Raw genomic sequence first — 12,770 nt, 5'->3', positions numbered from 1 at the left:
AGTGAAATTCCTCCTGCAGCTCTCATGTCCTGACATGAGAGCTCCTGAGCAGTGGCACCAGCACAGCCAGAGGGGCTGACCCGAGGTCACTGTCTCTTTGTCTGTCCCTTCCCCTCATGGCTGAGCCCCCGTGGGAATCTCAGGTGATCCCCTTGAGTCGAGGGGTCAAGCTAGAAATGTAGTTAGCCAAGATCATACACTGTGATTAGAGCTTAACAAGGAAACAACTTGATACCAGGTGGTATCATATCACCCGATATCAATTAGTGGATAACTGAAACAAGGCTGGGAATGACAGGTGACACATGAAGTATGTAAGAGTGCAGGAGCCATAAACACCACTGGCTTCTAAGAATGAGAGGAGGTTTGGACTGGGACCAGCTGGCTAAGAAGCCCTACCAACTTGATACAGGTGAGGAATTTACCACGAGGAGGAGGTCTTACTTTCTCCCCAGAAGCCCACCGGCCCAATTAAAGAGGGCAATTGTGCAGATGTAATGGACATTCAGCTAATTATAATACTAGGTGAGAGCTAATGTTTATGTAATTTGCATCATAGAAACTGTCCTGGAAACCATTTGAATATATAAAACCTTTTTGGATAAACAGACAGAAGGAGTTTGTGACTTTTTTGCACAGGTCTTTGGGAAGTTACTCCCCATGTGTCCAGTGCTGTAATGAATGTACATCCTTTTCAACTTTAATTAGTTGAAGAGTTGTCTGTCCGTGCTTCACTCTCACACCATCCCTTACCTGAGTCCTCCAGCAGCACCTGCACAGCCCCTTCCTCTCTCCAAGAGGGAGCATTTGGTAAAATCACAGCTTTGTTACTCACTACACCTCCATAAATATCTTGCTGTTCTCACTCAGGATGCTGTGAAACACTTTTATCACCATCCTCTTATCCCTAACTCACTTTCACTGTGCAAAACTGGACATGGCTCAGCCCAGTAGCTGCAGAAATGTTTTCACACAACAAAGTACTTCTGAGCATGAAACAAACAAACAAACAAACAAATCTGTCAATTATTCCACAGTATTTGGTGTAACAACCTCTATTTATTGCCTGTAAATGTGTTCATTGCAGTGCCTCTGAAAAACAAAACTAAGAAGACCGTACAGTATCAAAGGTAATTTTTAAAAGATGACAGGTTCCATGAGGTTTAAGGGCTTTTTGCAATGCTGGCTCAAATGTAACAATAGGAACCAAGAGACTGCAGTTTCTGCTTGAATATTTCTTGTCCAGGAGTCTGTTTTTGTAGCAGAAAACAAATATTCTCCATCAACTGCACTGGCAGCTTTATCTCTCTGTAATAAACAGGTAAGACATATTACACTGAAACAGCATCAAAGGCCAATGCAAGGACAACACACACCACAGATGCTCAATTTTAGGGTTTATTTCGTCTGCTAACATTCATCCTTGATCTAGACATAAACAATTAGATGATATTTTAAAATTTTATTTTTCTTGTGGAAGAAAAAACCTTTTAACACTTTTTGTAAGATGCTATAAATAAATATATAAAGCTTTAACTGTTACTTGGCTCAAGTTAAAACAGTTGCCTTTTATTTTTTGTTGGTTTTAAGTTCCTGAAGTGGGGGGGGAAGTGCAAACCATACACATTCAGCCCAATGGAATGAGTCCAGCCACAGTCACTTTCAGAGAAGCTGAATCTGTTTCATCTACAATATGGAGGATGGAAGGCAGGTGGGGGGGCAGTTGTATTTTTTTACCCTCAGTCACACAAGTCCTAGAGGAACTGAGTTCCTTGGTAAGTAAAGCACACCATAAAGGGGGGAGGAAGAAAAAGAAAATCCTGCCTGCATTGACCTTTCCCTGCTCTGTGCAGACTGTGCAGCAGAGACGAAAGAAGAGACAATATAAGCAAGGTCCCAGATGAATGGAAATGACAATGAAAACCAAAATCAGATAGCTATAGGGATGGTGAGAAATCCTCTGCCTCTTGTGTGTTTGACTGGCAGACTATACATAAACACATAGGAACTTCACATTGAGAGAGGATGGGGATTTTTGTCTTCTCCTTATGGAAAAAAAAATATTAAAAGGGGCAATAAAAATAAGTTAAATCATATTCCAATATGTACAAAACAAATCATGCTCAGTAAACTTTTGAATATAAAATTATTCATTATAGTACAATCCTCTCAATCCAGTCTCCAGAACTGACATGTGGGGGAACTGAACAGGGAGGGGGAATTGTGGGGCTCTGAGGAGACAGACTCATTTGCAAATCTTGTTTTTTTCAGCCTTTATGGCTAAGAATTACAGAGCTGCGACAACACAGGCTTTAACACCCGTCCGAGCTGCATTTACCTTGGCAGAATTTTTGTAGATGGGGTAAAACAAGCAGCCATGGATAGCTGGAACTGTGTGCTCTGGCTCACCTGAGCTGCTGCTCACTGACCTGTGCTACAAAGGCTTGGAACACTCCAGATCAGGCAGTGAATGCCATGCTCACTTCTGCCTCTGGAACATGAGCTGCTAGTATCAGTGGAAGTGAAAAGAAGAATAAAAAGAGGACACAGCCAGCCCTGTGATTTGAGTCCAGCAGACAGTGTCAGCTGCATGCCAAGATATGCCTCTGGGAATACAGCATTAAGCACAGGTTGGGGATGAATTCCTGCAGTGCTACCCCTTTTTTTGTGATGACTAGAGAAGCCTGTGGGTCTGGGTAACTCTGAACACCAGTGAGACACTAGAGATGCTTTTAACCCCAAGGTATGAACCTTGGCCAGGCCCTGTGCTGTGACACTACCATCACCTTCTGGAGCTGTCCACTGCTCTCTGAAGTGACTTGACTAGCTCAGAGGGAAAACTTCCTAATTGTACTGCCACTGCGGAGTCCTTCTGACTTGGTCACACTCTCAGCAACTGTACTGCTCTTTTTTGCTCTAACAGGAAGCCCTGGGAGAGAGGATTCAAAACCTTATTGGGATCTTTTTTATGCTGCTTTCATTGTCATCCCAGTTTTGTAAGCAAGTAAGGGACTGCGGGGTGCAAAAACATCAACTGAAGTGCTCCTCATTCATTCCAAAATGTTGGGCATACATAAAGGGAGAAATTCAGACAAGCCAGAAATTCACACTAACCCTTTGCTGACATTTTTTTTTGTTTGTTTTGTTTTGTTTTGTTTTGTTTATGACTTTGAACCCTGTGGCAGCCTAGACTGGCAACCTTACCAGTCAATCCTGCATTTTGTGACCTGGATATGGTACAAGGTGGAGCCTGACTGTCTGGAAAACTTTGGACGAGGTAAACTCCTTCAACAGAGTTAACTAGGATGAGACAAACCAGAAAGAAAATGTTTTCTTCAGCAAGAACACCCACCAAGCAGAGATGTTTACACTGTTTAGGTGACTAAAAGCAAATTGACTTCTTAGCCCTAAGAAGTCACAAAGTCCTTAAGAGACAAGTCCAATCTTGCACCTGCCTGCCCTGCTCCCAGCACTCTCCTAACCTGACCTGGATCATGATGCACTGACAGACCCCCTGAAGAAACACTTAGTGTCCTGAAGAAGCTTTTGGTGCGTCTGGAAGTCAAAGGAAAAACATTTTGGAATAAAGGGGCAGGTGTTGAACAAGAATCTACTATCTAGCCACTACTTCTGCCAGAGTGCCTTAAAGCTGTTGTTCTCCATTTATTTTAAAACCACACACACACTCTTTTCATGTTATTGCAGCATCAAAATATCAGTCCTAAAAAGAAAAGAAATAGTACCACTTCAAAGTGTGGTACATATAAATAATGAAAAACTACATTCACATTATGTTAAAAAAGTTCCCTTGCACCCACTAAAGGAAGAAGACAGTGCCAGGTATGTCCTGCAACCCATGTTCTGGTACACAGCACTTAAAATAAATTAACAGCCAGAAGCAGACCAGCACAGCAGCCAGGGTGAGGGATGGCTTTTGGGTGATTCTGTTCATTCCCATTACTCAGAATCTGTTTCAAAGTGCCCTATACCCCTATACTTTTCCTATCTTGGAGTACCCTTTTAGAGTCTATAAATTTGTTACTCCCAGTGTAGAGGTAGAAAAACTGAGGCATTTGCATGGGTGCAGAATTTAAATCTAGAAACTTCTGCCTCAGTACTAAGTGAGGTCAGCCTTCCTTTTGTGGTTGAAATGAAACTGTTAACTAAAGACAGTTTTCAATAAAATTTCATTTCTTTTGCTTGTTCCTGCAATACATTACCAAAAAAATTGTTGGAGCAAGGTCTTCTACTGACATGCTACTAAGGTCAGAGGCTGCTTCTGATTTAGACAACCCTGCAGACAGATTCATTAACATCCAGCTGGTTACTCAGAACCTGTAACACAGGAACAGCTCAGGCAGACACAGTCTAATCACAATTCTGGTCTTAATCCCACAAAGTTCCAGAAGTGAGACACAAACAGGGATTAGCTGCAGGAACCCCTTGTGCCTTATGGATCCACCACACAGGACACACCCTGAAAGCTTTTGGGGAAAGGTGGAAACTGTGCATGTGCAACAGTTGCTTTTTATATCTCATGTGCTGGCTTTGTGGATAAACAGCCTGCAAAGTTGTATTTTTAAAATAAAATGTTTTCTGTAGTTACAGCAAAATGTAAAATGCTGGCAACTAGCAGACATAGCTTCTGCCACTCTCGGGATTCAGAGATGAGCAAATAGACTTGTAATACCTTCTCCTCCCCCAAGCCAACCACCAAATATTGCTTCATTTTGCTCCTCAGTTTTTATACAGGAGGAAATGCTTATGGCCAGGCTACACATTTCTGGGAACCGGAGCCATTCTGTGGCAGAAGCACTGGCCCAGCCTTAAAGACATGGACAGCACCAGCACATACTGGTACTAGCTGAATGTGTGGCTGACAATGTCCTCCTGTGCCTGCATATAGGGGAGTGTGTGCTTGTGCATTTTGCAGCAGTAGTATCAGAGCTGACCAAAATCCACCTGAAATCAACAGGAAAGACATCCTCTGACTCTGGTGGATCTTGGCTCAGGGCTGTAACAGAATTGTGTTTGAGCCCTAAGTGCTCTTTGTGTTTTCTCTTCTCAAGTTTTTATCTTTTTATCTTTGCTCTTCAGGAGAAAAATGTCTCCAAAAGCAAGGCTTATCCACCCCAGGAACTCCTCCTTTGCAAACTCAGTCTGAACTTGAAACTGCTGGAAACAGTGCACAGAGGCAGAGAAAGAATTAAAAAAAAAAAAATCCAAACCAAGCAGCACATCAATGGATTTGTGTGATGGGAAAGGGATGCTGTAAAAATGACATGCTGAAGTTGAGTGCATCAGCTCTCTGCCTCTCCTCCAATGATTTCAATGCCATATTTGATTTGCAGTTAATGTGGCCTTTGAAAATCAAATCCTATTCCATTTGGTTCAGAGTTTACCCTAAACAATAGCTGGTTCAGGTCTTACAGGCTGAGTAATAACGGAGTGAGACATGAACCAGGCAAAAACTGCTTCATTTCCATGCTTCCAGCCAAACAAAGAAGTGCTTGCAACAGCAAAAAAAAAGAAAAAAAAAAGAAAAAAAAAAAACCAAAAAAAAACAGAAGTCATATTTTAATTTGACGAGTGGAAAGAGGAATTAGAGAAGTCGTTGTTCTATGACTCAAAAGTCAGTAAGCAGAACCTGGTTAGACTGTCCCCACACTGGAGGATTAAACTTACATGAGGGCCTAAAAAACAGCATTGAAAGAGTTCTGCTTTGAGAGTGGTCTGAGACTAAAAAAACACTATCCATGATTCCCCTTTCCAGTTTTATGAACACAGCTTGTTCATTTAAAGTAAGGGCTGCAAAACAGGCACTATGCCAAAAGACAATGTGCACTGTCTCATAATTAATTTAGACCCATAGTCAGAAATTTTCACAGCTCTGGAAGAGAGCCCCATCCTGTTCCCACTTAAATCAGCTCTAGTGACTTCACTGGAAGCAGGCTGATGCCCATTACCTTTTGATAAAAGCAAGTAAAAATAACTGATATAATACAGCTAGGGAAGGTCTGAATGCTTATTCTGGGTCAGTATTTCACATAACAACAAACAAAACAGAATCACCCCCTTGTCACATTCCCATTAGTGACTTATCATTTTGTGTGGATTTATGAAAGAGTTATTAAATTTTTCTTCCTTTTTTTTTTTTTTGTAATATGTAGGATAGGGTTTTTGTGTGCCATTAACACACAATACTGATAGTGGCTTGAGTGGCAGTGGTGTAAGCTGATAGGATAACATGTGAGTGCAGGTTTGAGTCTATGGTTGGCTTTTAACTTGTTTTGGGACCTGTCTGGGAAACAAATCTGGGAGTTTTGTATATGAATTCCCCACTATTTTTGTGATGAAGCTGCGTATGTATATGTGATACCAGTGCAATGAATCAGAACCACTCTGCTAAGTACACTTCCCAGGCCATAGTCAATTTGCTTTAGTGTTTCTCATCCTCTGACTGGTTTTCTTCTTTTTTTTTTATGGCACTCTACTTTCTGGCAGTGGCTGCCAGCTGAAATGCTGTGACTGCCTGTGTGCTCAGATCCCAGCCTGACAGGATGGCCCATCCTCAACTTAGTCACCATTGTGAGTTACTGACAAACAGTGCAATTCCCATCCCACCTCCTCCACAAAAGAAAACCTGTTTCCTTGTTTTTTAATGATGTATCTTTAGATCATTAGGCTCAGGGGATAAAGAGATTTTTTTAAATCCTCCTTCTGCCATTTGTGTTAAAATCGTGAGGATAAGAAACATTCTTCAGTATTTGGCCTTATGCGTGGTTAACTGCATTTGTGCATTTTTTATCTCTCCATTAGAATGTTGACCCTTTTTTGTTTTTATGTATTTATTGATTTTTTTAAGAATCTCATTGGTCTTGTAAGAAACAGTAAAAAGACCCTATGCTTAAGGAAGCAATCTATCTTCTGTTTTACAGACTTGTTTTTAAAGAAAATATTTTTTGTTTTTGTTTGGTTTTTTTTTGTCATTTTTACTTCCACGATCTCTTATATGGAAATCCTAGAATATCATTAATATAAAAGTCTGCCTAGGCTACCACTTCTCTATAATATGGCTCATGTAGTCCTCAGTGGGCAAACGTCCTTGCTCTTCGGTCTCTTCCTTGGGAAGTGCTTCGTTGGACCGGTGGAGGAGCCTCTCCTCCCGGTTCTTTATCCTCTGCTCCATCCTCTCCAGCTGCCGTTTGTACTGGTAGCGCTGTTGGAAGAGGTCCTTTGCATAGTCATAGAGCTGCATGTCCAAGTCATTGAGCTCCTCGATCCTGCGGATGGTGTCGTTGTCTACCTCCACCCCACCCGCCCGCGTGCTGTTGTACTGCATGAAGGGCCGGATGAATTTGAGGTTAAAAGTTCTCTCAAACAGGTATTGAGTCTTTCTCTGGAACTCTGTCAGGCCGAAGAAGGCCATGTCTTTGAGGTTTTTTTTGGCGCTCTCCAGCAGTATCTGCGCTCGCTTGTTCTCTGGGATGAAGGACATGTTGTAGCAGCCCACCAGGCTCAAGTCAGCCAACATCCTCACTTGGCGGTTGTTGGCCAAGTTGTAGGGGCAATCCATGAACTCCTGCAGTGTGCAGCCCGACCAGTCCGTGCCCTCATAGCACGAGGGCAGCTCTTCAGGAGTTGGTGTCCTGCCATCACACATGTGCAAGGAGGTCTTCCAAGTAGCCCCTCGTTGGACGTGACGCCATTCGCTGAGGTAACGAGATACAGGGTCTCTCAACAGCGTGATGTAGTAAAATTTTCTATAAGAAGAAGAGAAAACAGAATAAATATTCTGCTAGCAACGGGAGATGCTTGGCAGGCAGAGAGCTAGTGCAGACAGCAAAAAACTGAGAATAAATCAACATCACATCATCCATCCCACTGTACTCATGGGTTGTTTTTTTCTTGCAGTATCTCATGCAAAGCCCTTTGTGCAACATTAGACCCATGTTTCTAATTTTAGCCTTGCCAAGTAGTAGCACCTTCACCAGGATGTCCATTGCCAGCAACAGGCTACAAAGTCAGAACAAATCACCAGAAATTAACCTGTTCATTGACTTCAGAGAGCAACTGTGGCTCCTGGCACTGCCTGGCCTTTCCTACCAAGCACTGTGTGCCTGCAGTGCTAGCCAGGACCGGCTCCAAAGGACAGCCCAGAAGCCCCTGTCTGTGAGATGGGCCTATCACCTCTACTCCATGCAGATGCTGACCAGGACACCTACTGCTTGATTGATCTGGCTGCCGAGCTGAAATCTCGGAGTCTGCAGTGAGTAGCAGATTAAAATTACAGGAACATAAATGAAAAACAATGGGAAATCAGGAATGCAATATGCTTTGCAGGAAGAGAAAGCTGATCTGACAACCAGCAATAGCAGCAATAATTTATTTCTATTTCAGTCAACCTGGTATTAAATCAAACTAACTTCAGACACACTTTTGACACGAGACTAAATAGAAGGGAAAAGCAAGACAACCAGGAAGAACACACATAATGACATGGGGCGTTCTTGCTGTTCTAAGTACAGTGAAGTCCTCAACAATACAAGCTGTCCCTAGAACTGAAAACATGACAGCTGTCTCTAACAGAGACCCTCTGCCTTCAGCCCATGAAGTTCTGGGATTGACAGAGATGGCAGTCTGCAACAGCCCTCTCCACATAGAGGGAAATGGGCTTTTCTTCCCTAACTGCCAGCAGTGTGGGACTGAGGTGTCTTTGTGTTTCCAGAAGGAGGAAGTAACCTTCTCCTGTTCCTAAAGCTGGCATGCGCTTGCAGGGCATGGGGTTGTGACACTGTGCACACATGGAAGCATCTGGTTTTGGCAGAAACACACATATGCAGCTAGGAGTGTTTCACACAAGGGTAGTGGCGGATTCACGTCCCCATCAGAAACGCATCTTCAGAATGCTGCTAGAGCTCACTGCCTTGCCAGCACTGTTCAAGAACACCAAATGGAATGGCCACTGAGATGGCAGTCAACAGTTTTTTGAGGAAAAAAAATATGAAAGTATTCTGTTTTGGCCAATTTTAACAGCCCCTTAACCCCTTAGTGTTTTCCTTAGCATCTTCAGTACTATTCTTCCTAGTAGTAACCTAAATTTGTACAATAAGAGCAATTTAGTTTTAAAATTACACATCAGAGCCATTGCCCAGGAAGTCTCATATTAAGTAATGTTTGCTTTCCTAATTCATAATAAACCTCCTGAAGGGCTGTTCCAAAGCAGCCAGTTTTGGTCTTTCCATCAATGGCAGCGGGTGTCCACTCAAGCTCCAATTCCTCTCCTGCTTTCTGCCTTCATAACTAGGGCTGGTACAGATATTTGTTAATTTTGGAAACTATTCCATCTCTCTTCAATAGCAAGAGTATCTTGCTGTCTAGTAATTCTGTCCAGTACTGTCTGTGTACAAGGACAGGGAGAAAAAAGGGAACAGACACTTTCTTTTAAAGACTTTAAAAAAGCCTACCTCTTTTTCCTTCCTTTACCTTGCAGCCTGTAGTGATTCCACTACCCTGACTGAGAGGTGGCCATAATTTATACAGACTGAGCCAAGAAACCTCCAATAGATGGGATAAAATACAGCAGTGGAAAGAAAAGAAGAGCAGTGATGAATGCCAGATTTTCAAAGATGTTGCTGTTCGTTTGGGGGTCCCTCTAAGCAGTATCTTTGCTGGTAGCAGCAGGCAGGTAAAGAGACTCCACATGGCTTCTGAGTGTGTTAATTAGATGAGGGTTTATTGGGGGTCCCATCCCCTGGAGCAGCAAGGTTTCTGAGTGAGAAGGGGGGAAGGGGGAGGGAGGGGGAGAGAGGGAGAAAAGGGCCAAGAGAGGGTTCCGTCTCCCTCACACAGCTTAGCAGGGAGATTCAAAGTGGGCATGGAATAAGACTTGGGCCAATGGGATTACAGACACATGATACTGCAGAAGAGGATCACAGCTTGGAATAAACCGCACGTTTTTGAGGGGTGAGACAGAGCATAGCATTTAACTGAAAACAATGACAGACAGTGGTGCTAAACACTATCAGCAGTTTTTGACTTGTGAACTGCAGTGGGTTTTTATTTTCACTGATGTAATCCAAAGGTTGCATTTTTCACTGAGCAGGTCGAAGCCATTTATTATTTTGTGGCTACAGAAGCAACCAGAAGGTTGCTCCTCCCTGATCCCTAAGATCAGGGACTCATTTGTGTGTGAGGTAACCACAAAGGAGGAGCTGCTTCCTGTCCAAACATGCCACCTATACAAGTATGGAATGGGATAAAAAAAACGAGGAATCGGTATCTGCATTTGGCAGACAGGAGAGCCACAAATATTAACTGATGTGCATAAAGTCAAATAGAAGTGGCAGAGTTGGCATGAATCTGATTCCTGCAAGTCTGAGTCCGGCTTATCTTCTCTCTGTTTCTCTGTTTAAACTTTAGGAGTCTGTTAGTAAATCAGATGAATAAATATCATGCAAAGCTTCTAGAGTCCATTGAAACAGAGACACTGAACAGGACATGGACTGGAAAAAGTTTAAGGAGCAAGAACTTCTTTCTTCACACCTGCACTATAAGAGCTATGACCTTAATCAATGTAATACCCTGGTAAATATTTTACCATGAGGGATTAATCTCAATGAATGAAAAGCACAGGAAATAGGTTACAATTTTAGAAATTCTACTATCAATTCAATTTGCCCCTTTCTAGGTCTGTCACATAGAAAAGTACTTGAAGGAAAGAGCTAGCCTCCTAACACAGAAATCAGATTTATCTTTGGAAACTGGAACCAGGCCCCTGGAAGAACTTTAGAAACCTGCCCCAATAGGGCATAAATAAAATAAAATAAAATTTAAAAAAAAACCAACTAAACAAACAAAAAAGCCCCCAACAACACCCCCCCCCAAAAAAAAAAAAAACAAACCAACAAAAAAAACAACCCAAACCAACCAAACAACAACCATAACAAACAAAACTAAACAAAGACTTAACAGCAAAAGAAGTTTTAACTGCTTAAGTTGAGATGCACCATTGACATAGTGGAAGTTATGCTCCCAAATTTCTATTTAGCTTTCTAGAAAGGTATTGGTTTCTGAGGAGCAGATTCCCTCAGCCCTCAGCCACTTGAGTATTAGAGGAATGACTGTGCAAGTGTTCACTCAAGGAACTTAGGATACTGAAGTTTCTGTTCTTGAAGTATAACTTGGGATTGCCTTGAAGTTCAGAGAAAAAATAGGTAACTGTAAATCACTGTCCATGAGCAGTCAGCAAGCTGGGGGAACTGTGTTCCAGCATGGCTGAGAACACAGGCAATGCCACTCCTTAACAGTGGCTTGGAATTCATGAGGAACCACATGACTAGTACCCTTTTTTTTTTTTTTTTTTTTTTTTTGTCACCAGAGATAAAATAAACCCATAAAACCCATGCAGCTGTGAGTGCCCTTCATTCAGCATGGTGTCCCAGATAGCTGCTTAACTTTAGTGTTCCTAAAGGCTCATTTCAGAAGTGTGGTATTCTCCTAGGCCAGATGGTTCCACTCATAAAAAAGCCCTGGTTTGGTCACGCAGTGGCATATCTCACTGGCCTTTCTGGACTTAACAAGCTTCAGCAAGACAAATGGACACTGGAGTTAGTAAGATTTTTCCTCCCATATGAAGTTGAGCTGAGCAGCATTACTGCTCTTGGAGGCTCCCCTTCTACACACTCATGGGGCTGGGATCCCCAAGGGCATAAAGACAAGCAGAATACAAAGTCACACCTCTGCCTTTCCTTGCATTGCTGCTCCTGGCAGTCCCAAAATGGAAATCCACCTGAAAATCCACTTCTGAGGCATTTGCAGAGTTCACCTCAAACCTGCGTGCAAGCTGCACAGTGCCCAAGGAAAGAATCCCTGGCATACTTATTAAACAGAACAGAACAAAAGAATGGTTTTCATCAACAACCCTGTACCTGAACTGAAGTTTCAGGAAAAACAAAAGCCAGCATTAGAAAGGAAGGCCAACCTTGTGGTCATAATACACCAATTAATTCAGGAAGCTTCACTTTAAGTGCCCATTCTGTCAAAATTAGCCCGCTTGCCCCAGACAAATCTCTGTCTCCCTGCCTGTGTTTCCCATGTGTGAAGGGCTGACAATGTCTCCTTTGTCTGTTTTGGAAATTCAAAACATAACATCTTTTGGAGCAGGAGCTGTCTCCTTGCAGGATTATGCAAAGCCCCTGTTTCAGCATGGATTGAGGTCAGAGGACAATGGTTAACTGGAGGCATATTTTCATGACACGGGTGTCAGAGGCACCACTACCCTACAGGATTCCCACCCAGACTTCTCCTTCCCATTCTCACATAGCAGCACAAAGCAGCCTTAGTTTTGCCAGCACAGTTTTGGTTTTTTTTAAGCAGGGCCATGCTGCAAATGCAATCACTGAGCAGCTTGGGGTTAAAAATAACCCTTTGTTGCTAGGCTGCCATTTAGCAATATTCTGTCTTAATTCCTGTCAGCAGGTTCCTCAGCTAATGAAAGGGAAATGAAACCCTTCTTCCTCTAAAAACTCAATTCCTTCTCTTTTGCTAATAACCAGTCAAGATAATTCTGATGAAGTGACAGATTCTAAATATGATGCTAACATTTCTCTTCAGGTAATTCCCACTCTTTTTTACATGCCAATGCATCCTTTTTACTGCTGCTTTTTACTACTGGTCTCTAAATTCTGCCAAGAACTGCTTATTTGACTGTGCAATTCCCTAGTCTTTCCTGTGCTTAAATGCTTCCTGCCACATGGCCAATTTTTTTT

At 42.5% G+C, this 12,770-nt stretch overlaps 1 protein-coding gene across 1 annotated transcript in view; it reads right to left on the bottom strand.

The window, feature by feature from the left end:
- Window positions 1-1,160: 1,160 nt before the first annotated feature.
- HS6ST1 (heparan sulfate 6-O-sulfotransferase 1) overlaps window positions 1,161-12,770 on the bottom strand; it is a 186,787-nt gene continuing 175,177 nt past the window's right edge. The window contains exon 2 of the mRNA XM_038145861.1: window positions 1,161-7,763. Coding sequence (XP_038001789.1) covers window positions 7,055-7,763 — 709 coding nt within the window. The 3' untranslated portion in view covers window positions 1,161-7,054. The remainder of the gene's footprint in view (window positions 7,764-12,770) is intronic.

This window comes from Motacilla alba, chromosome 9 (genome assembly GCF_015832195.1).
Source record: "Motacilla alba alba isolate MOTALB_02 chromosome 9, Motacilla_alba_V1.0_pri, whole genome shotgun sequence".
NCBI classification, from domain to species: domain Eukaryota; kingdom Metazoa; phylum Chordata; class Aves; order Passeriformes; family Motacillidae; genus Motacilla; species Motacilla alba.
This window is presented reverse-complemented; position numbering and strand designations above follow the sequence as displayed.